The sequence below is a fragment of the Haemorhous mexicanus genome, chromosome 14 (genome assembly GCF_027477595.1).
Source record: "Haemorhous mexicanus isolate bHaeMex1 chromosome 14, bHaeMex1.pri, whole genome shotgun sequence".
Taxonomy (NCBI): Eukaryota; Metazoa; Chordata; class Aves; order Passeriformes; family Fringillidae; genus Haemorhous; species Haemorhous mexicanus.
The window spans coordinates 6038509-6063822 of NC_082354.1; the positions used below are offsets into that span (position 1 = coordinate 6038509).

General features: G+C 43.2%; 1 protein-coding gene and 1 long non-coding RNA gene across 5 annotated transcripts in view; both read left to right on the forward strand.

Annotated features, from left to right (window-relative positions):
• HTR2C (5-hydroxytryptamine receptor 2C) overlaps positions 1-25314 on the forward strand; it is a 77035-nt gene that overhangs the window by 40933 nt on the left and 10788 nt on the right. For 2 of the 3 annotated variants that reach the window (XM_059859008.1, XM_059859009.1), the window contains one exon: positions 21448-21648. The exons of the other annotated variant lie outside the window; for it this stretch is intronic. In XM_059859008.1, the coding sequence (XP_059714991.1) occupies positions 21448-21648 (201 nt within the window). The remainder of the gene's footprint in view (positions 1-21447; positions 21649-25314) is intronic. 3 annotated transcript variants of the gene reach the window in all.
• Positions 1343-9394, forward strand: LOC132333682 (uncharacterized). Of its 2 annotated transcripts, XR_009488233.1 has the most exons (3): positions 1343-1665; positions 4667-4763; positions 6034-9394. It is a non-coding gene; the product is annotated as an uncharacterized LOC132333682 (long non-coding RNA). The 2 variants fall into 2 exon arrangements; XR_009488232.1 differs by lacking the exon at positions 4667-4763.

Here is a 25314-nt window from a genome sequence, read left to right on the forward strand (position 1 = left end):
TTAGCTGAGGCAGTGTGAATGACCTGGGGTTAATAACCAATAATAATAATAAATTAATAATAATGAAAAGTGCACATGTCCCTCCTGGCCTCTCAGCAAAGCTTTGTTGTGTCCTGTCCTGCCCAGCTCTGGGCAGGAAGGTTCTGTTCCACAAGGTGTTCTGCTCTGCACCTTCCTCCTGGAAATGGATGCTCTTATTCTTCCTTAGATGCTCTGGAAGCCCCTGCTGCCCCTGCTCAGCCCCTCTCCCCTGCAGCTGCTCTGCTGCAGCTCCTGGGAGCCTGGGCTCTGTTTTGCCATGTGGTATCTTGTGAGAAAGTGAGAAATTAGGGGCTCTCTCAGGCTGCTGCTCTGGAGGCATCCCGAGGAGCATGTCATGGCAAATAAAGCTGTTGAGAGTGCTTTTGTCTAATTGCACTTTTGATTGAGGCTGTAGCAGTGTATCCCTGTCTGCAGCCCTTCTCCTGGGAAGCTGGAAGAGGGATGGGATTATTCTCAGTTCTGGTGAAATACTTTGCAGCATGTGGAGCCCAACTCCCCATTCTGCCAGCTTTATGGTGATCTGTTGCAAAAAGTGAAAACTTTAGCCAGTAGCACTGTAATCACCAGGGTGTCTCAGACTATAATTTAAGCCATAAACTAGAATTTCTCTCTTGAAAATATGTATTTTTAATGTAACTTCCTTCTTACAAAAATCTGGTAACTTTCACATTTATTCTAATGCTGAATGAAAATGAATTTCCAACCCTGTAACACTTCTGGGAAGCTCAGATTCTACCCAACATGTCCGAGCAGCAGGAGCCACTCCAGGGCCATGGAGCTGCAGTTTGCTGGTGTGAGCCACGAGCTGGGCAGCTCTCTGGAGCCTTGGGGATCAGGAGCTGCCTTCTGTGGTCAGCAAGCACCTTCCTCCTAGGAAAGGGCTCAGTGTGTCCACCTGGCAGTGGTGCCAGCAGCTCTGCCTGAGCTGCCAGGGTGGCCTGTGGTGTGGAAGAATGGCTGGATGAGCAGGGCCATAGATCCCTGGAAACGTTGTACAAGCAAACCCCATGTTAGCTTAGCATGAGTAGGCTGCACACCATGATAGGGAGATTGCAAAATATGCTGACAAGGATGAAAGGGCAAGGACAAAGTGTCCTTGATGGTTTTGTGTGGTTTTGCAATATAAAAATAAGGAAGTAAAAGTGACAAGAATGGGAAAGAACCCTGTGTTAGAAACTGCAAAGTAGGAGGAGTATGTAAATGCAACCTTTTGCCTTAAACCAATGAACTAACGACAAGTATGCATAATTACTGAAAACAATATAAAAGTACTGTTGTACTCCAAATAAATTGAGGCTTGCTTTACCAATCATATTGATTGATTGCACAGCTTCCCTCGCCAACCACACTGTGGCATTCACGTTCTCTGAACTTCACCCAGGGTTTTTTCCTGGGAAGCTGAAAAGCAGCAAGAGGCCTCAGAGAAAAAGAAAACAATTCTTATCTCACTTGCTTCTCCTGTGTTGTGCCCATATGGAATGTGTTTGAAGATTGTTTTACTCAAGGTGATTGTTTGATTGAACTCCAGTGTGAGTTGTTTTCACTCTCTGGCCAATCAGGGCCAAGCTGTGTCAGGACTCTTTCCAGAGTCACGAGTTTTCATTATTATCTCTTTAACATTCAGTAAGTATCCTTTCTGTATTCTTTAGTATACATTATAGTATATTAATAGTATAGTATATAGTATAGTATAATATTATTATATTATATAGTATATAGTATAGTATATATAGAGAGAGAGAGTATATATATATAGTATATTATATTATATAGTATATAGTATAGTATATATATAGAGAGAGTATATATATAGTATATTATATTATATAGTATAGTATATTATTATTATATTATATTAATAGTACAGTATATAGTATATAGTATAGTATTCTTTGATACAATATAGTATCATAAAGTAATAAATTAGCCTTCTGAAAAGATGGAGCCCTCCTCATCATTCCCTCCCCTCGCTGGGGTTGCCTGAGTTTACAGTAGTGCCCCATCTCACACAGGAGCTGCTCCCCACAGCTCCTTGCCCATTGCTCAGGGCCATTTGCATGTGGCAAACCTTTTCTTTTTTCCAGGAGGAAAGCAGAAGCCCCCTTGCCTTAGGTCTCTGATCTTGCTTCCTCTGCTGCTGAGCTCTGGATGATGCAGCAGAGGGTTTGTGGTGCAAAGATGATTTTTGGAATAAATCAATGCCAGCTTCAGAGAGAGTTTCAATGGCACCTTGCTTACTGCTGTGGGTAAGGCCTGGCAGTTTGGTGCCAGGTCCTTGTGACTCATTTGAGCTCAGCCATTATCCACATTTTGGAGCATTATTTTATAGGACTCTGAAGACCAAATTCTGCTGTCAGATAAAAAGGCAGAGCAGTTGCTATTTAATTTTTTTACCACCTGCCTCTTCCTTGTTATTTCTTCACCCTGTGCCACCTGTATATCATCCAGCTCTGACTTTGGCTGGCTTCTTGGAACAGGCAGAGATATTCTTTACTGTCCCCTCTGTGTTTCTTCCTGTTGACAAGAGGGTCTTGTCAATCTGCCAGCATTAGGAGAAAACATCAGAGAACAAGAAACATTCCACATTTGTAAACATGCTTTTTTTGCTCCTCCAAACCCCTTGCTGTTAAGCAAGCAGCTCCTTTGCCTGCTGTGGGTTAATGGGACTTTTAGCCTGTGATCTGCCAGGGATGAGGCTGCTGCCCATGGAGCTCAGGCTGCTCAGTGCAGCACAGATGAGCAGAGCACAAACACTTCCAGCAGCCTCTCTTTCTGGTAGCTTCCATCATGAGAGAAGCTTGGAGAAGATTGTCAAGGAGAAGGTTGTATGGCTGCTCTCTGTTGGCTAAGATTGTTCAGATTGCCCACCCTTTGAGTCAGATTGTGTTAGATTTGGATAAATAACCCCTCCAGAGAGGTGCAGAGATCCCAAAGGCCCTGGGTGTGCCCTTCATCACACCCTCCATCACATTCCACACCAGGGAATGAGGGGCTGTGCCAGCATCCCAGCCTGGCACTGGGCAGGGCAGGTGTGTGTGAGCCACAGCCTTGGCACGAGGCAGCACTGCCTGGCTGGGAACTCATCCTGGCCTTTCCCAGGAAAATCTCTAGCCCAGATTTCACAGCTCGCCAGGGGATTCTGCAGGGACTCAGTGTTTGCCCCAGGGCTCTGACAGGTTTTCTCCCAGACAGAGGTTCTTGCAGAAAGGCCTGAACAAAAGCAGTTATTCAAACCTGCATGGGAGCATTACGCCTGATTTCTGAGATTTAAAAGGACATGTCCAGTGCTTTCTTTTTTTCCCCCTAAATAAGAAAACCAGGAATGCTGCAGAACACCTTAGAATTTATTTTCTAGATGGATTGCTCCTCTGTTTTGCTCAGCGGCATCAGGCTAGAGGTAAATAACTGTAAGCATAAGGGACCTGGGGAATGGTTTCCTAAAAAATCCATGAGGGGAGATTCTGACTGTGCTAAAGCCAGTGGGAACATTGACAGGACATGCAGAGAGCCTAGGACTTCTGCCAGAGCAATTCTCTGTCTCCTCCAACCTCTTTACTCTCTTCCTGGCTGGCCATGACTGCAGCTCTTGGCATGACTGCAGCAGCATCCCTCAGCTAGAAGGGTCTGAGATGTTTTGCTGCTCTCCTCTGAGTCTGAGGAAATCTCTTCTGGCACTGCAGTGCAGCTCCTTTCATGGCATTGCTGTTCCTTGGGTTCAGCACCATCATCCCCAGCACCAGGCACTCTCCTGTTGGAGCTTTGTGGAACATCCAGGTGAGAGAAATGAGCTGGCACTTGTCCAGCTGAGGTCACCCAGAGGTGCACAGTGTGGAACGTTCAGCTCAGTGCTGAAATGTGCTCCTGGTCTGTGCAGGGCCTGCTTCTAAAGTGTGTTTTTGTGGGCAGCCATTTGCTTACTGTGGTTTGGCATGAAACACTTCTTTATGTTGGCTTGGTGAGGCTGGCACTCCCTGAGACACTTGTGTTTTGCTTTTCCTGCTGTGAAAGGAGTGATCTCCTCTCTTCTGGGCTGGCTGAGACTGTTGAGGTTTTTTTTGTTAATTTCATTGGTTTTGATTAGAAGCCAAAAATATTTAAAAGATAAAGGAAGCAAACTCACCTTAGAAAAATATTTTGCTGAGCTACATAATTCAAATAAAAAGAGCAGGCACAAAGATCACAAGGGGAATTTCCTGATCCCACAGGAATGCAGGATTGAAAAAAACTTTCTGACTTGTGTCCTTGTTTGATAGCAAGCATCATTAAGACACTGAGCTGCTGCAGTCATATCTTCCATTTTCCAGAGCCTCTTTCCTTCCAGCTGCCTTCTTTTGGGAAGCTGAGGAGAAAATATGTGTGTTTTAGTGTGTAGCAACAGAAAGCCAGGACAAATCTCTGAACAACTAATGATGAAATCAAACCCCTTAACTTTCTTGCAAGAAGCAGTTTTTAAATAGAAAATCCTAACACTGCAGTGTGAAAAAACAGAGCCTCCATTCACCTTGGTACTTCCTAAGAGGCAAATGGGCTTTGAAACTTTCCTTTGAAAGCTGATAAACTGGGCTGCTCTCCCTTTTCAGATGTATCCAGTGAAACCTGTTCCAGGATTTCCTCTCTCTTCCAGGGCTCAGGATTCACCATGGGGTCAGTCATGACTGCCCAGTGTGAGGCTGGGTGTGCAGCAAAGCCAGAAGCTCAGAGGCACTGAGAGCAGAGAGCAGGTTAGCTAAAGCCTCCACATGCTCTTGCTGAGTGGGGGCAAGATCTTTCCAGCACTTCCAGCTCCACAGCTCACCTGGAGGTGTGCTGTCACCCCAAAACACACCATGAAAGCAGTTCTAGGTCAGCCCAAGCCACATAAACCATCACCCAGGCATCTCAGGCACTTCCTTGGATGCTGCCTCCACAGATGTGGAGAAGAAACTGGCAGAGCCCACTTTTGGCCTGCCTGTTCCTGAGAGCTGAAGGGAAATGTTAAAATACTTCAGGTGACTGCAGTGGGGTAAATGCTGTTGTACTTGTTGAACACATGGCCTTCTCTTTTTCTAGTTTACCCACAGCTCGTGTGTTGCATCCAATCAGGGAGCTATTTTTCATGTGTTAGACATCAAATTGGATGGGTCTGTCTTGTTTGCTTGGTGAAACTGAGAATTGCCCAACCAAAATAAATCTTTTATGTGCAAGAATGACTCATTAGGATAATTTTGAATTGCACTCATTTAAATGTTTTTATTTAATGCAAACAAAGTTTTAGATCCAATTATAGTTTTTATTTCCTCCTTTTGCTCAAAATTTTTGGAAGATACAACAGGTTTCAAAACTCACAGGAGTGTAAAGTCCCCAAAATCTGCAGTGTGTATAGTTACATTTCTGCTTTATAGATCTCTGTTTTACTGGTGTCAGTTTAAATACAGCAGCAGTTTGAATGCTGTCAGTGCAATCTTCTCATGCCCAATTTGCTTCTAGATCAGTGAAGCTAAATGTGCTTTAAAATGCATGAATCTGTATTTACTCTTTATTACAATAGCCTGTTAGATCCAGTAGTAGTTTTGTAAGTGCATTGCCTCATTGTAATTAACTTTTATGAGTTTAGTTGAAAAGAAATATAAACTCCCATGCTTTGTAGCAAACCAGAAATTGATACAAGATAATGAGAAAACTGGAATTGTTATGTATAAAAAGAAAGACTCTATGATGATAAATGGTTCCAGCAGTTAATTTGGTGCTTCATAAAGGCACCAGGCAGATCATGGAGATACCAAATAAAATGAAGACAGGTAATGTGTTTCCCACAGACAGCTTTAGCTTCATCTGGGAGGATGAACAGCACCAGCTCCAGGCACAGGAGCCATGTGAGACACACCCAAAGTCCACCTTGGCTGTGTTTCATCCCCATCCTTAAATTTTGAAATCAAGAGAAAGGATTTAACCAGAAGTGCAAACATTTTACCAAGATTGAGTTAATTTTAGTCTCTGTCATTGTGCACACAGGTTGACCTGTCTGTTCCTCATCTGGAGAAAGCCCCAGTTAAATGTTCACTCCTGGTGTCCCAGCAGCCCAGGGAGCAAGGGAGCTGCCTGCACCTGACTGAAAGAGCAGCAACTCCTCCTAATCTTTACCCTAACATCAGTTAAGTGAGAAATAAAATATTCCCTACTTAGAAGCATTATATTTGTGACCCAGATTTTAAGACACAGCTGTGATCACGGGTGAGCTGTGACAGAGGAGTGCATCTCAATGGCTTCAGCCACTCTGCCCATACCAGTTTTTGCTTTTACTTCTGCTTTCTCTTACCCACAAGCTCCTTGTTTTCCTTCCTAGAAGGTGACTGCAGCTAAATCTAGCAACACTTCCATGCACCAAATATCTGGGACATATTATCTCATGCTGAGAGCTTGCTCTCAGCAGAGTGAAATTGGGCTGAGGAAATAGTCAGTAGGATGTGTTTCTCCACACTTGTCAAGGAGCAGCCACACTTTCCAGGAATGGTCCTGTTGCAGTCTGCTGTAAAGATTAACAAATGGCTTCATCTGCCTCGCTGCACCTGCAGAGAGCAGAGAGCATGAGGGAAAACCCAGAACCTCTGGCTGGTCAGCTGTGTTTGTGTTCTCTGTCTGGACTTCACATTGAACAGCTCTTTCATCCTTGTTCAGTGTCAGTTCTGTGTTCACAGAATCCTTCAGGCTGGAAAAGACCCTGGGATCATCAAATCAAACCATAAACCTGCCACAGCCAGGGGCACCATGAGCACCCCATGCTCCTATCTCTGAACTCTGACAGGGACAGTGACTCCATCACTTCCCTGGGCAGCCTTTTGCAATGCTCAACCACCTTTTCAGTGAAGATTTTTTGTTAATATCCAATCTAAACCTCCCATGGCACAACTTGAGGCTGTTTCATCACTCAGGAAATTTGTTTTTGGATAAGGCATCCATCTACATTTTGCTGTTTGGTGTCTTTGTGTACATCCTAACATATTTGGTGCTTTTGCTGTATGATATTATGTGACACACTGTGTAAAAAGTAAGATTTATTTTTGGTGCATGGTAACTTTATGTGATCAATACAATAATATCATAATTTCTTGCCTTAAGGGCTCAGCCTGAATGCTGGTGAAATGCCAAGACTTGATCAATAATCTGCTGCATTTTTAGAAGAGATGGATGTGATGGGCCAGCTCAGCCTTTGTGCTCAAAAATATGGGGAAAATCACTGCCATTAGGCAGGCTACTACAGCTACAGAGAGCTGCTTTACACAACATGCAAAGAAATACAGAGAAGTGAGGTGAAATCTCTACCACTCCTTGAATATGTTGTAAGAAAAATATTCCAGCGTAAAACATTAGTTTAAATTATACATGTTTCCAGGATTGGAGTAATTAAGTCAGAATTAACTCAGCTTTTTCATTCTACTTCCTCTCCCATCCGTCAGTTGAAATGATATCATTAAATTCTACTCAGCAAATTATGATTTTACTGTCTCTATCCAATTCACATAATATATTCCTTGAAATTCTCGTTCTAGAGTTGTCTATTATTCATTAAAATACCCTCATAAGTTACTTCACTTCCCTGACACTTAACAGGAAAAGTAGCAGTAAGTTCCTACTTTGTGTTTTATCAGCACATGCTGGGAAACAGGCTCTATGTAATTCATCTGCTTGCATGGAAATTAAATGAAAATTACAGAGGTGGAAGTGGGGCCACATGCCAGTTGCTCTGCCTTCCACTATTTTCCACACTGCCTCATTGACAAAATCCAATCTTTTCCTGAATGGACAATTTACAAGAGGAACCAAATGGATCCTTACTGGCTATCCTGCCAAAATTGTCATTAAAGATGCTAATGGCATGAGGGGAATTTGTGCATGAACCTGTCATGGAGCCTAGGCTGTGATTAAAAATACGTGCTGTGCCAAAATCTGGGTTTCATGCATTCGTTTCGAAGATACATTCCATTTTTCCACTCCGTGTTTTCTGCTTGTAACAAGTTTTCTTGCAGGAGAAGTTTACTCTTCCTGCAGGCAGTCTGATAAGCACAGGGACAGCAGTGGGTTCAGTGAGTGACTCTCTCACCCAAGATGCTGTCTTGCTGCCTAGATGAAAAAGGTTCAGGACTAGAAAGTTCAATCAGTAATACACAAACATGAAGTGTTCCTCTATCAGCTCTTAGGTGTGGGATTTGATGGGCAAGGCAGGGTGGTTGATAAGGCTCTGTTGAGTCATGGCTGTTTTTTTGGGTGGTTTGATTTCCATTCCTGTTCATGTATTGATGGGAGCCTCAGTTCTCCAGCAGTGCTGGAGTTATCAGGACAGACCAGTTGTTATTCAGACCAACACCTCTCCATCTTCTGATGTATAATTTGTTTTGCAATGTGTTTATTTTTGGTAAGATTGGGGTGTTTTTTTTGTTTTTATAAATGTCTATTTCCATCCTCAATCAGAGGCAGCAGCTGCATGGAAAGGTCTTGGTGTTGCTGAGATATGAAATTGTATGGCAGGCTTTCACTGGACCTGTTTGGGATGCAAGAGCCTGTAAAGTGTCTGACTGTGGCATTCACATTCTCTGAAATAATCCCTTCACCCAGGATTTTTCTCCTTGGAAGCTGAGAAGCCTCAGAGAAAAGAAAAACAATTCTTATCTCATTTGCTTCTCCTGTGTTTTGCTTTTGTATTTGGAGATTGTTTACCCACAGGTGATTGTTCCATTGGGTTCTGCTGGGAGTTGTTTTCACTCTTTGGCCAACCAGGGCCAAGCTGTGTCAGGACTCTGGGAAGAGTCACAAGTTTTCATTATTTTCTTTTCAACATTGAGTAAGTATCTTTTCTGTATTCTTCAGTATAGTTAGCATAGCATTCTTTAATATAATATAGTGTCATAAAGTAATTAATTAGCCTTCTGAGAACATGGGGTCAGATGCATCATTCCTGCCTTCATTGGGACGTTCCCAGCAAATACAATATCTGACACCTGTGAATATTGATGGCTGGGAGGCAGCAGAGCTCTGCCCTTCTGCCTGTGCACGTGTTCTGAATGGAAATTACTTCTCTCTCCACTATCTAAATTTTGGATTTGTTGGGTAAAATTTTGAATTTGCCAGTTGGACTTTTGTTGGTTTCTTCTGATCAGTCAATTTGAAATTAAAGGGAGATTTACATTTTACACAGGAGAAGCCAAGAGCAGTGAGTCACTTTCTTGCTCAAATCCATCTGTCTGTGTCCATCCAGGATGCACAGCAGCAGAACAAGATTAATTGATTGATAGAGCACAGCAAGTTAATGTTGACAAGCATGAATACAGGAAAAACAACTTTCAAGATGAAGTCCTTGAAATATACTTTTTGCACCTTACTTTATCTACTTTCCATAATGATTTTTCCAAGATTTTCTAGTCCATATTGGGATAGGTGCCTCTTGTACCTTGGGAGTAGCTAATTGTTCTACAGCACTAATATTACTCATTTGTGTTTGTGAAATTTTAGACAACAATTAGAATTTTAGAATCACAGAATATCCTAGGAGTAGGAAAGGACCCTCAAGGATGATTGAGTTCACCTCCTGGCCTTGCATGGGAAGCGCCAAAAATCCCACCATGTGCCTGAGAGCATTGTCCAAAGGCTCCTTGAGCTCTCTCAGGCTTGGGGCTGTGCTCACTTCCCAGTGCCCAGCCACCCTCCAGGTGAAGAATCTTTTCCTAATGCCCACCCTAACCCTGCCCTGACTCGGCTTCAGGCTGTTTCCTTGGGTCCTGTGTCTGGTCCCCAGAGAAGGGATCAGTGTCTGCCCCTCCTCCTCCCCTCACGAGGAAGCTGCAGACCCCAGTGAGGTCTGTCCTCAGTCTCCTCTTCTTGTGGCACCCAGGACTGTCCCCAGCACTCCAGGTGAGGCCACCCCAGTGAGAGCAGAGTGGGACAGTTCCCTCCCTTGACTGGCTGGCAATGCTGTGCCTGATGAACAGCACTTATTTTATTGTGTTTAGCTAGATTATTATGTTAACACATTATTTTATTATTGTAGTTATCACTGGGTTTGATTTGTAATCAAGTGCAAGATTACACAGTAATAATAGTATAACCATGATAATAAAATAATGTTGCACTTGATTACAAAGCAAAAACAAGCCTATCAAAACCCCCAATGGTACAACTTAACTAAATATAATTTCTTCAATTTCCTTTACCACCTCATGAGACCACTATAATTTTCTGGGTAATAGTATTCTTTCTAATATATCAGGACACCCACGCTTCATTTATCCACGTTAAATTAAACTTCTACTTCATGTGAATGGACCTTACAATAGGCCTACAATTCCTGCAAAACTCAGAGGAGTACAGCTACACCCAGAGGGTGCTCACGTGTTAACTTTCACTTTCTCTGATGTTACCCATGGGGACTGGGGTCCACATGCCAAAACATGGCTATGGGAGATGGGATCACTTGTCCTGAACTGCAGATTTTTTGAATCCTTCTCAGGATCCAGAACTGGGTATTTGCTTCATTTGTGAGAGAGACAGAAAGCCAGGCAGGACTGGTGTTGCTGCCTGTTTGTTTTCTTTTCTGGCTGAGGAATGGCTCCTGAATTTCAGGCTGCAGGTACATGTGATAGCTTAGTCTGAAGTGTTTCTAAACCTGTGGGTCTGTAAGAAAAGCTGTGCTGAGTTGACTCTTATGTCCCCTCAGCCAGCAGTTTGACAACAAGTGGGCATATTATGGGCTGTAAGCACTGCAGTGGGAAAACACCATAACCTCAGGTGAAATCACACTCCAACTTCAAGTCTTTTATAACAGGCTCAGAGAAGTGAGCAGTTTAAACTACTAACAAGGTGTGCACAAAATGCTTACAATCATGGAAATCCTCAGTGTCAAATTACATGGTTTTACCAGTTGGTTGGGACAGGAAATGACAAATCTGTTGCTTGGAGTAAAGGGATGATTTTAAATCATGTTTCATCAGGCTGGTTGGGGTGTAACAGCTCTTCTGGGAGGCCATGGGGTGAGCAGGGTAGCAGGAGCCCAGTTCTTCATCCCCAGACAGCCTCCCCAGACCCCTGCATTCCCAGGGCTGCTTTGGATGCTTGGGTGCTTGTGACAGGGTGACCTGCCCTGCTCACAGCAAGGGGCTTGGGACAAGCCAGCCTTCTCTGAGCATCATACCATATGGGAGGCTGATTCCCAGCTGGTCTGGATGGAGACTCCTCCAGGAGGGCCAGCAGCTGAGCCCCCTGTGGCTCTGGTGCTCCGGGGCTGAAGTTGGAGTTATCCTGCAGGCCTTGGCAGGTGCACAGGGAAGCACTCCAAGGTGAGGGCTGCAGGCCTTCTTGCCTCCTAGGCTTGATGCAGAGACATCCCCAGCACATGATTCTGCCCACAATCCCCATCATGAGCCTTTAATGTTGGTACTTTTTGCTACCACAGAGGTGGGGGGGTTGCAGCAGGAGCTCTCTGCTGTCTCTGCCCATGTCCTGTGGGTGTCTGGGCTGTCTAGGAAAGCCTCCTGTGCTGCTGAGAGAAATGAGTTCCCTGGCAGGATTAGCAGCCAATAAAGCTTTCAGACCTAGTCTCCTTGTGGAAAATTATTTTCCAGGCCTGTGAAAGAAGCCTCCAGGGTTTCCATGGTGTGGCAAAATGAGGAAACATCTAAGTATAATGGGAAAATTGGGAAGAAGTGAAGAAGGACTGCTAGGTAACTGATGTTAACTTCAGACTTTGAAACATTGAGCTGGAAGATAAGGGCTACTGAAATAATATTTTACAAGTATTGCTCAAGGTTTGAGAGGAGATCAAGTAATTAAATAACTTGGTCCTTTTTAGCAGCACTTGTTTTCTTCCTCTCATTCCTACATCTTATTCTTCAGTTAAAAGACAGTTATCAGCAAAATTCCCTAAGTTTTTTTCTGGGTCACACCACACATCAAGAATCCTCGTGGATAATTGTGCATTTCTGGGTGCAAACTGGGCATATTTTGCATACCTGCATGGATCAGAAGGTTATTCCCATAGAGTACAGAACTGATTAGCAATACAGACATTTTCTAGATTGCTGTTAGAGTTCTTTAATTAAATGTCTGTCTCTTGTTTACACACAGAATGAATTGTCCTCCACTCCTGTTTCAGGGAATGACCATGATCCTTCATTGTGCTGCCTTTTAACTGGGGCACCTGCACAGGTTTCTCTGCTGAGCTGGTACATGGTGATCAGCAAACTCCTAGGGAAGTGACACTTCTCAGGTAGTGTGAGCTCACATGCTCATGCACTTCCTTGGGATTACTGCACATGGAACAGTGTTCATTAGCAAATTATTCCCTTGAGAGAGCCCCTGAAGGGGCTGTTCCCAGTGTGCTGAGCTCCAGCCTGGTGTTTTTGCTGTAATGAAAAGTGTGTTCTTGGTCAGGAGAGGTCTGGGCACAGGGGCAGAAATGCTTTGCAAGTGGGAGGTGATGCCTCAGGGTTTAGCTTTTACATTTTTCAGATTCTGTGCTGCTTTAGTGTGTACTTCTGAGCTTCATATTAGGGGATGGTGAGCTCTCTGCACAGAGCAGGGAGACAAAACAATTCCTTCTCTAGCTGGGACCAAGGACAAATGATCCAAATCTCAGGCCCAAGAACACAAACAATGTGGACTGAAGAGAGAAAGACAAGAAGGATGAGACTTCATAACCTAAAGCTGTAATTGGACAATTAACTCCAGTATGCAAACGGCCCAGAACTTATAAAAGTGAGAGACCCCATGACTTTGGTTGTCCATTTTGTGACCATTTTGGTTCATCTTGGGTGCAACCCTGGCTGGGTTCTTGTGTTGCCCAAGGTGGATCCATTGAGGCTTTTAATAAATCCCTGCTTTATTCTTTAGCTCCATCTAGCCTCTGTTCTAGGTCAGCCTTGACAAGGCATCAGAGGTGTGCACCTAAGGGAGGCAGTGACAGCAGGACAGTAGATGGCACTAAGGATGATGAGAAGAATTTATTGGCTTCTGAGCAACACCCATATAATTGCTTCTGGCAGTGGCTGCTGTGGAACACTCTCACCCTGGCATTCCTAGTGTGTAATCACTTAGAATCAGAGATGGAGGAATCAGCTTCCTTGGAGGAAGCTAAATGTGGAATGTGTTTTGTAAATCCTGAGAAATACCAAGAATGAGAATTATTATCTCTAAGCACAACCAAAATATGGCTTCTTTCCTTTGGCTGAAGTGGTTTCTTGCCAGCATCAGTCTCACCAACTGCTTGTACTGGGTTTAACCTCATCAAACAAAAACTGTGCCTCCCACTGGCATGAAGTGCAGCAGAGCATTAACTCACTGTCCCTAATGGGAAAGCTGAGTCACTGAACTCCTGCAATATCCCTAAATTCCCCAAAGCTCTTGAGTGTGGGTTACACTCTGCTTTGGCCCAGGGCTGAGCAGGTGCAGGGCTGCACTGAATAGGGGCAGAACAAGGATCACATCCTGGGCACATCAAGCAGCCTGCAGCAAGAGGGAGGCAAAATCACTGACACTATTCAAACAGCAGATCTCACATCATGCTCTGTATCCCAAGGCATGAGTGGACATGGCAGGTATAGCAGACCAAACATCTGCATCCTATGATCAAAGCCAGCACTGCTGGTTTGCAGAACAAAGTTTACAGTGAGCAAATTCTTATCAAATTTGTCATCTTCCTGGAAGATTTAATAAAAATGTTGGCTAGTGAAAGATGGCAGATCTGCGTTCTCTGAATAAGGAACCCTTTATATCCAAGGAATATTTTATCTGTTACTGATATCAGGTATTTTACCATGATTTGGAAGCCAGTTTGTCCAGCTGCATTGTCAGGAGGGAGCCCGAGCTGAGAAAGAGGATTAATCCCATGTAGGTTCCCAGGCAGCTGTCAGCATAGCACAGACATCTGAATTGCCACTGAGTTATGCTGAAATAAATCCAAATACCTAAACAATTTCCTCTTTATGGTTTTGCGTCCTTTCCCTTGCCTTAGAGCCAGTCCTAGGATTGAGGCAGAGTTGAAAAACTTGATTTGATATCAGGAACTCTGATAGCACATGGCTTCTGCTCAGCAGTCAGCTGTAATTGAATAATGCCACATCATTCTCAGTTCTGAATTTTAGTTTCCTCAGATGATCTGTAGGCTTTGGCAGCTATTTCTTATGATAATGGATCTTTCTCAATTTCATTAGAACCAAGGAAAACCACCTGTTACTGACACATCTTTGTGCACTTTGTTATGAGACAGATTATTTGAAAATATTTATATTCTCATGTTTAGAAGGTATTTGTGTGAGGCCTGTGTTGGCTTGTGGGCTTACTTTCCAGTGTGGTGTTCATCCCACAGTTGCTTTTTTCGTGTTTCAATAACAGGTGAAGGCTGATCTATGAGCTGCATGAAGGAAATTGAAGGAGAGGATGCTCTCCTGATGCTGTGCTGACATACAGAACATCAGTGGATAGAAAATGTTTACTGATCTGGATATTTTATTAGGCAGTGGTTTCATTTAGATCAATTACTATGAAGAACATGTAGCTCAGAAATGTGGGAAGAGATCACAGCTCTCTTGGAGTTAAAAGGCTGGAAGGAACCCTTTATATGAACTTGCTGAAACAATTCAATTAATTGTTCCATTGCTTCGTTAACTGTCCATATCACTCAATGCAAAAATTCCAGATGCAGCTACAGATGCTTCAGCTGTGAGCAGAGAACAGCACTGAGCCTAGAAATTTATCCTCTGGCTTCAAACATAATTTTAGTCTCTGCCAATAAATGAAAAAATCAATATAACACATGGATTTATGGAATGACAAATTGCACCAGAATAATTTTATATTTCCATAAGAGAAGAGATGCTGACATTGGGATAAAACCAACATTCACTAGGTTTGCTTCTTAGCAAACATCCCATTTTATTAACAGGGTTGTTTAAAGTACAGTATATGGAAAGCTGGCTCCTTGCATTTAAAATATTACTTAAATGGTATTCAAGCAACCTTTCCCTAGCTCAGATAATTATATCTGTTCCAGCTTTAATTCTCCTTCTTTCTTACACATCCTGTCAAGACTGCAAGTCATTGCAATACTGGATAGAAAGGAAAATCTAACAGCTAAAATTCTTATAACAGCATGTGAGTGCAATTGTTTAATTTGCAATAAAATACAGTCCCATCAATTCATCACTGTAACTTGTGAGACAAGAACCAAAATATCTTTGGAGGCCCATTCAGCTCCTCTGGAGTTTCCCTCGGTGGTGAGGGGCTCTCAGAGGAGACCACGCTGCTCCATACCCATTTCCTGCTGCTCCCTGCCATGCTGACAGCTCCAGGAGCTGTAAAACAAACAGCTCAGGGGAAAACCAAAGCTCAGGAAGAGTGTCACAGCCCAGCTGGATGGGAGCAGTGGCACAGATCCAAATAAATCCTTAGTGTGGAGTTGCACCATGGCAAAGCAGCATCTTCTGCTCACAGATGTTCAAGCCAAGTGTGGGGTGCCAGCAGTGTCTCCCTGGAGACAAGGCCACCTGCTTTTCTTGCTTGCTGGTCTCCTCCATTCCCTTGGCCATCCCATCACCTGAGAGCCCATCCTCTGCTCAGGACCCCTTGGGACACTCAGGCCTTTTTGAATTTGCAGCACTGAAGAACAGAGTCCTTCTCCTAAAAGTCACCATCATTCTTTGTGTGTAGGCTATGTCCCTGTGCTTGGCTGGGCTGCAGCATGTGATGTTTAAGGGATCCAGACAGCCTTAGGACAGCCTTTTTTTCCTCTAGAAAAATGCAGACTAGAAACTTAAAGGTAAACATAATTTCTCATGTAACTTGGTTCCCAGGAGTTCAGTATATTGGAAAAACTGTAAATTCCACTCTATTGATGATGAAATCAAAAGGATTGGCAGTGCTGCCCCTGAGATCAGCTGTTGCTTTAGCCAGGAGGCTGCATGTCCCTGAGCCCCTCTGTGGACAGTGGGAAACACTGATGGCTGTGGGAGACCAAGCAAGATGTTCTGTACTTCTTGGGCACGATGGAGATTTCCAGCACCCTTGGGTGTGTGACTCTCAGAGTGATATGGATGGTTCTGAGTCATTTGTCTATGTAAATCTGGGGAAAACAAACTAGCAGAAAAGAGATAATGTAGCTTTCCACTTCCTAGTGTGGTATTTCAGACTTAGAAATGCTTTACTTCCTAGAAAAGAGTGAGAGAAGAGAATAATTTAAATTCTTTCATTCCCTTGGGAATAATGCAATGCAATAATGTTAAAACTGTATGTAATTGCTTTCTATTTTTGTAAAGCCTGTGGCAGCTATGAACCTTTAAAGTGAACACTGGAAAGTCTGGTTTGTACAAATTTCTTCAGTTGCATCAATGGTGCAGTGGGGGTAAAAAACAGTGGGAAAATGTGAGCTTTATTCTACAAACCACAGCAGTTTCCCTGGGATGTGTGAAAGAATATTCAAAAGCAGCAAAACCCCTCAGAAAGTGACAGGTTTGGGGTCTGTCCTGGGTTGCTATTTGCATTGTCTGCTGCTGCAAGAAACCCCAAGCTGTCATTGCTTGGAGCACTCTGCTCCTTTTGGAATTCCCAGGGAATTATCTGAGGCATCTCCTGGATCTTTGCTGCTGACCTTTCCAAGGGTCAGAGCACTCTGCAGAGCAGTGGGTCAGTGTATGGCCTGAAACAGACCTGTGGCAGCTGCAGGATGATCAAAAGGTGCTTCAAGCTCAATGTTGCCATTTTAACTGCTGGGAGGTTCTGCTTTGTACTGGGATTTAGTTACTCAAACTCCTGCCTTTTTTTCATTCAATTCATTAAAGCAGTTCAAAGTAAATTGTAAATACAGTAAATATCAGAAGCCTAAAATGAGGAATATTACACATATTTTAGTTTTTAGCCAACCCAATGAACATTTTAAAAAAGGCTTTCGAGCACATAAGCATCTTTAGTACTTATTTTGCATGTGATAGCTCTGTTTCTTTTACATAAATAGGATATATAGTGGGCATATATGTCAAATGTCATAATGAGACAAAATAGATTTTTTTTTTCCCTGTGTCATTTTGAAGGATGGCTTTTATCCTTTTATCCATCCCAATAGATATAAGGTACTGGCTAAACACAGCAAATGTGTGCTGAAACCTTTTCCAAATTCCTGTTCATGGCTGGAAAAGAAATGACTGATGCAGATTGCTGTGAGTTTCTCATGAAAAACTCTTGAAGATACAGAGATGAATTTTACATAATTCTTCACTTTATTGTTGTGCAAGCAGGTATTTTGTTGCTGTTATTCCAGATTTGTCCTAGGTGTTATACTAGATTTTCCCAGGAGATATCCTGGAGCAGATTGCATTGTAGAAATACTGAACATGTACAAGAAACAGACTTTTTTTTCTTTTTCTGTACAACCATTCTCCTACAATCTGGAGTAATTATGTTTTACTGTTTGACTTAATTAATTTTGCTTCCATTTGCTGTGTTTTGGATTATTCAGTCACCTCCTTCTACAGTAGCTGGTGATTCTGACTCTCATGCACTGAACAATGCCAATAACAGTGCTAAGGAACTCTTTTTACCCATATGCATAAAGCCTCTGACAAAAGTGACTCAGTTCCATAGCTGCCATCTTCCTTGATGAAAAACACAAAAAAATGTAAGGAACTCTTATCTGACAGCAAATTAACTCCACACAGAGATGGTCTGTGGCTTTGCCAAAATGCCTTTGAGTTTCTCTGTTTTTCTGCCAGCAGTTTGTGCTCATCTCTGCTGTTCAGTGACACACAGAAACTGTGGTTTGCTTTTTCATCCTGGGGCAGGAGCTGAAATCCCACCTGGGGACCATGACTCCTGCTTAAATATGAGTGTTTGTCCCATGTGTCCTGTGAGGAACCACATCAACCTCAGATGCCATGAGGTGCTATTCAGTCCTAGAGGCTGAAGCAATATTCTGCAGAAGTTTCCTTCCTGCAAGGATTTTTACATGCTGGTTTTATTCTGATCAGAGCCAGAAGCTAGCACTGATCTCAAAGTCATACCACTGCAATAGTTTTCTATACACTTTTCTCTGTTAATTTGGCCAGTGTAAATTTCCACCACCCACAAAATATCTTGAGGCAAAAATATCTGTGGTTTGATTACATGCTGTGTAAAGAAATAACAACTTCTGTTTTGATCTGCTGCACTCATCTAATTCCCTTCAGCACTCTCCCATCTACCTATCTACAGTGGTCTACCTGCCAGTGCATTAAATATATGATTTTAAGGGCTCAGATTAATTCAAGGTACAAAAATCAGTGTTTGTTACAAAGAATTTGGTTTTTTTGCTTATGCAGTTGTTTAGAACTGTTTCATTCTTGGAGCCAAATTTGGACTGAGATGAATGTTTTTCATTGGAAATGCAATTACTATATCTTAGAGGTGCTGGGGTCCAAGAATTCATTTCACTCAGTCATCTGCTCTTCTAAATATAGGATAATTGCTATTCTTTTTAAATGAAATAAGAGAAAAAAGACAAATTAGAAAAATGTTACCCTCTGTAATTAGAGTGTTTCTGAGGATAAAATTGTTTTAAAGGTATAACATCGTTAACTGATTTTTTTTTAATCCTTGTTTGCATCTTGGCACAGTCACAGGGCACATTTCCTATGTTTTGTACATTTATTCAAAACACAATTAGAATAAAGCTGTTTTTCTTTTTTTACAAATTACTGGCTTTTTAGGCTGTGTAGGTGTTTTTCAAAGGCACGCACCATGCTTACTTAAAAATAATTACATTTTGAGCTAGAATGTATATTATGCCCTTCCTATCGAGCTACAGTGATGTGTTACAAGCTGCCATTCTACAAATTTCCAGAGTGACATTTTGTTATTGCAGATCATTTCAGGAAACTTCCTGGGAAAGTAAAATGTCTACTCGTGGCTCTTCAGCTGGAAATGTAATGGAGTGCCCTGGGACAGGAAGGACTGACAGGATCTGGCATTAGGAGAACTCTCATCTCACCTTTACCCTCAAAAGCATCCTGCCAGTTTGCCTGGGCAGTAGTTGTGGGCAGCATGGCTTGGGTCTGTTGGTGTCTGTGGCTCCTGCAGGGCCAGGGCTGGCAGCAGGTGATGTCTCCTGTCCCCACGCTGGTGGCTGCTGGGTTGGGATGTGTGCTGGTTCACTTCAGCAGCAGAAGTTGTTCCGGGGAATCAGTCACTGGAAGAGTTTGGATAGCTTGAAGGAAGAGGTAAGGGAGGCTGTTCATCATTCAACAATGCTGGAAAGGTGGTTGCTGTAGAAACCTCTTCCAGGTCTAGCAAATGTCAGGCACCAGACTGTGCCCGCTGCAGCGCCGCGGCTCAGCCTGGAGAGGCTCCCACGCACAGGAAGCCTGGAGGCTGGCTGTCTTTTTCTGGAGACACCGGGGGTTTCCTGGCCATCTGCCTGATGTGGGGAGTAGCCATCAATGTCACTGTTCCCTTCTGCAGAGGCTGCTGCACAGCCGTGACCATGCTGCACAAGCTCCCAGGGACTGCTCCTTCCATCGGGGCACACTCAGGGCTTTGTGCTCCTGGTTCATCTCAGCCTGAGCACAAAGCTGGCTCTGGCAGCCCAGAGGAGAACTGGGGGGTAAAGGGTGCTGGATGTGCCTTACTGTGGGTAGGCACTGAGAGCCTGGGGCTGTGCAGGGAGCACAGCTCCCACTGGTAGGGTTTCTGACTTGTTCTTCCCCAGAGCATTCACTGAGGAATCACCCAGCAAATCCAAGGTGTGCTTAGCTGCAGCTCTGAGCTCAGTTGCAGGCTGATGGCAACGATGTCCTCAGCTATAACAAAGTGTGAAGTGAGCAAGAGGCAGAGAATTTGATCCTAGTGTTATAAAGGGGCTGAGTCATATTTCATCAAGCTCTATTCATTTGTACAGCAGAGGTGCCTTTTAAAGTAAAGATGCTGCAGCCACAAAGTGTTTCACTTAGTTCCCTTTGACAGAGACCTCTCAAATGCTTGCTGCTGTGGATTTCAGTCCACTCACAGTCCATTTAATAGACATGGTGCACACTCCCTGAAATGAGTGGCTTATCTCCCCAGAGCTGAGGTCTGGCTGTGTGGGTTTGGTGAGTACTTAGCACTTCATCTGCTTGTTTCCCACTGGTAAAATGAACTAATGTGTCCAGCTCATTCTGCTGTGCTCTTTGTGAAAGGTTCCTTGGCTTCTCTGGGACATTTCATAATAATTTACTCTGGTTCAGTTAATCTCAGGTTTCTGCATGAAGGTATCCTGGGTCTCTCTTGGCTGGGTAATTTGTTTCAAACTGTGATTTCTGAGACTAACATTTCATCCTTTCCATTTGAGATCAGTAGGATGGAGCTTCACCATTCTTAATATAACATTGATTCTACAGAGTGATGATTCTGATCCTTGGGGTAAACTTTAAGATTGCTTTAGACATTCATGTTCTGAATGAAGACACAAGAATATCTCATTATTCAGCTATTATGAAGTCTCTCATGTTTTCAGCTGCAATAGATACTCTTGATTTGTTTTGATTTGAAGCCCAGAGCTTGGCAGGACATGTTATTGATCTCACAATCCATTCTGGACACTGATGTGGGGGTATCATTCACAAATCAATTTTCTCTGAGCTTTGATTTAAGTATCAGCGGCCTTTGAGGATCTTTCTGGGTCACTTTTATTCTCAAGCTGTACTTCAGCACTGAGTAAACTGTTTAATAAGTGCAGGCACCCAAATGAGCTGAGTGCCAGCTGCTGTCAGATGTGGCTATTGAATCTGTTCTGTTTGCTAACAGTTTCTGTAAAGAATAACACCCCACTCTACCTTCAAAACTGGTTTTGAACTTCAGCCACTCAGTCCCAGCAGCTCTGTAAGGAGGCAAGTATTCCTTTGATATCAAGGCACACTGCTTGGGGAGAAAAGGTGAAGCAGTGTCATTTAGCTATGTGTTAGACTGTGCACAAAAACTGTCTGCTACCTTTCTCCTCCGCAGACAGAAACTGAGACCGACATGTCAAGGGAGTTTCAGAAAGGATCTGAGTCAAGTTAATGCCACAAAGTGCTGTGCAATCCGTGAAAACAATGCAATGAGCGAGTTATAAAGGAATGCAACATTTGATTTTGTAAAGATATGGAAGAAAGGTTAAGAGTGGGGAAAAGTGTTAAAATGGTCACTTGCAGGCACTGCCCTTTAGTTACTGGTCACAGAAACCAGATGTTTGGGAACTGGCTATGGGTTTATGGAGTGTTCAAAGCCAGGAACTTCCCATAGAGAAGTCCCATGAGAGGTTTCCTGTCCACCCCTCATGCACGTGCCCCTTACTGGTGTCACAGACCTAAAATATCCCAACGGTTCCTCAGAAATGATGGCCTAGCTTCCCAAATTACTTCCTTTCCTTTTTTTCCTTTCATTTCTTTTCTCTCTATGTTTCAGATTATGCTTGGCCTTTGCCTAAACAGTTGTGCCCTATATGGATTTCCCTAGATGTGCTCTTTTCAACTGCATCTATTATGCATCTCTGTGCCATCTCTCTTGATCGGTACGTAGCAATTCGCAATCCCATTGAGCACAGCCGCTTCAATTCCCGCACCAAGGCCATTATGAAAATTGCTGCAGTTTGGACCATATCCATAGGTAAGCAACATGGCTCTTGACTGTGTCTGAATGAATAATAGTGTGACTCCAATTTTCATTTAGGAATTTTTTTAAGGGGATACTCAAATTAATCTACCTGGCCCGCATGCCTGAGTGGAATAACTGGAAATGGAAGCCTTTCCTTGCAGCTGGTGGGAGCAGTCATTTTTCAGAGCACCACCCCTCTCCACTGCTGCTGTGCCCCTGTCAATGTGCTGATAACAGCAATAACACAGGCAAGTGGTGCTGTAAAACTGCTGTGTAAACAGAGCAGCAAACAGCATTAGCACAGCCCGGCATGGGGAGCCCGGCCAGCTCAGGGCGCACGGCTGCGCTGCAGTCGCTGCAGTGAAACTCTCTCAAGGCCTGGTAATGGTCTGAGTGGAGCTGCACAGGGTTGGAGGCAGGCTATCAGCCAGGTATTTACTGCTCCTGCTCAGCCTTTATAGCCTGGGCTGCTCTCTGCCACAGCTGGATTGCTGCTGGTACTGAGCCAGCGAGTTTGAAGTCTTAGTAAGTGAGGAGTAGCCATAACAGAAGACACGTTTGTATTGCTTTGATAAAGCATAATAAATAAAGCAGCAGAAAAATAGGGAAGAAAGCACAAAATAATGTCAAAATGACTCTGTAATACTGAGAATTATGTGAAGAATTTTTTTTTTTTGTAGAACTCTTTAAATGTGCTTTAAAAAAGAGACATTCAAGGCAGGGGCAGAATTGTATGACCGCTTCCATTTGCTGTGTTTCCTTTTGTGCTTGTTTAAAATGCAGTCTTACAGAGATTTAACATTTCATTTCTATTTTATGAAGTGGTTTTTGCTTTCAGTGCTGTACTGCAAGGAAAAGCATGTTCCAGGTATTTGAATTTCTCCTGAGTTTTTGCCTGCTTTAGAAGTGGAATATGATTCTGGATGTCTGGGTGCTACAGGGACTGATTTTGAAGAAGCTTGCCTTGGGAAAAGGCTATGGGAAAAAACAAAAAATGATAAATTAGGGAAATATACTTTCTCTCCTCATGAATATAACAAGAATATCTATTAGAAACAAATTTTCATGTGTCACAGGCCTGCTACATTTTCCCGAGGTAATATAATCCACAGTGAAATTGGATTTGGCTTAATCAATTCATTTAAGATTTTTTTGAAATTATTACTACTATTATTTTAAACTCTCTGTGCTCTCTATTTGACATGGGAAAGAATTCCTGAATTCAATACATAAGCAGTCACATGAGGACAAGTTCACATGGGCTTGGTTTGCACAGGCAGCTCAGAGTCAGCACAGAATTTGTGCTCCACGTTGCACTGGAATGCAGAGGGAGAGCTGATAGACACCCCCCCAGCTGAGATGTATAAATCACATTGCAAAATCTGGGCAGTAAAACTGTTCTGCTTCCATTTTTGGAGCTAACTTGCAGATTTCTGCCTGTGCTGCCTTAGATGTTGCTGACGTATCCTTAGAAATTTTGGCTAGTGCTGAAGTGGCTGCCTGCACCAGTGCCTCGAGGAGCAAATTGTGGTTTGGACTCTGAGTCCAAGGGATAAAGTGGCTACTTCATGCACGGTTCACTGATTCAGCAGACTGCTAAGGAAGTCTGACCAAGCAGTAAAGACACAGGGCAGTCTCTTCATGGAGCTGTTTGGTGAGGATTGGGCTCATGACGATGGAAAATAGGAACACTGGGGCCTCTGCTGCACCCCAAGGACAAAGGTACCTGAGCCAGAGCAGGTGAGGTGACTGTGCTGCTGAACAGTGCAAACACCTCACCCCTACCCAGCTTCCTCAGGAGATGTTTAACCTCTCTGCATTGGATAGGATATCAAACAGGTGAAATAATGGAGCTTACAAGGCACAGCTTGGAAAGGAGATGGAATGACACTTTTCCACTCGACCCATGGTTTGTCAGCCCTCCATGAGGCAATGGCTGTTGCAGCTGTTCCCCAGCACCCAAAGTCTTTAGGAAGAGGCTGTGAGCAGCTGCTCTGTGGGATGTCTGTGGTGCACAGAGCTCTGGGGGCTGCCCTGGGCAGCACTTCCCTCCCTGGGCTGGAGGGACACAGGGTGCAGCTGTGCCTGTGCCTGTGTGCCCTCCTCTGTCAGGATCACAGCTGGGAGCACGTGTAGCACATCTGGGCTTTATGTTCATTTTGTTCTCTTTGATGCAGCTACTGCTGGCCCAGGAGAGTCTTTGCTTGCATCCATTTTTTGAAGATACAGGCAGAATCCATTCTCCCCAGACAGTCTGTTCAGGGCACTGAAATGCTGTTAGATTTCCTCCTCAGTGTACATGACAGGGCTTACCCTTTTACTTGGGCTTTCTGCAGTAGGTTGCATTAAATGGAGAAAGAAAAGTACTCTTGGTATGTATGTAGCTCATTTTAGCCTAACTATTTGTACTTCATAAATGAATTTAGAAATGTGGCATACATGGGAAAAAAATTGAGCATGAAATGAAAGAGAACTCACTCAAAGTGTATTGTTGCTGTTTTCTGGTTCTTACCTGTCACTTGGAAAGGCCTGGTGAAATCCTGTGTTAATTTCAGGAGGATGAAATAGGTTAAAGGAATTCATCCTCACTTTGGTGTTAAGTGTCACAAAAGAATTTGGGCATTTCTGTTTGTGATTAAGCTTCATATTCAAAGCAGGACTTTAGTGCAGGCTGGTCAGTTTGCAATTCCTAAATCCTGCTTCAGATGAAGAAACTTTTAAAAGCATTCCATGCAAAGAATTCTGAATTCAGTTCCTGAATCAGAATTCAAAATAAGAAGTAAAAAGCATGTAATTTATCTTAATTCAGCAGCTTTTGCATTTCATTTTTCTGAAGTGTTAATGCTGACAGCAAAGTATAAAAGAGGTTCTTTGCTCATTGAGCTACAAATTTGTCAAGGTGCACAAGCCTAAACTTATGATTAGGTTTTAAAGTAGGGGAACATAACAGAGTCCTCCTGTCTCTTGACAATTTCTCTTTTCCAAAGTTCTCTTAGTTCCAGATTAAATTACATCACAGACAGTTGTCCTGTGCTTCAGCAAACATAACTTGAGCAAGATTTTTGTCTTCAGTTAGAGAAAAAGTGGCTGCTGTGAAGGGCTGGGCTTGTAAAAATTAGTTCTGTGGTAGACAGCACTGTGCTGAGGCTGGAAATTAAAACACAGGTTACAGAAATATCCTCACAATTGAAAATGAAAATCAATTTTAGGTGTGAGCCTGCTGGCAGAATCTTGGTATTGTTTCAGGATTTCCGACTTTGTGTAGTTTCAAAGTTTTCAGCAGTAACTTGGGGACTTGGCCATCTCAGCAGCCTCCCTCTGCCCTGCTGTGAGGAAGGTGAGTGGAGTCCCCATGCAGAGCTCAGCTGTGCTAAGGAACCAGCCAAACCCTGGGAGCACACTGGGTCGTACAGGAGGAAGTGTTAACTGGGTAACATTAAAATAAACAAAATATCCCTTTGAAAATCTGAATGAAAGCACTTCATCGATGTGGAGGTACACACACATTGCTTCTGATGTGAAAATAACTGAAATATTTTAATTCTGCACTTCCTTGCCACCCAAATATATGCTTAGAAGGGCTTCTCCTTCCTGGGGTGTTCAAGGTTTGGTCATTTGCTACAGAGTGCTGAAATTACACATGCTGCCAATTTTCCAGCTCACAGTTTCACATCCTCA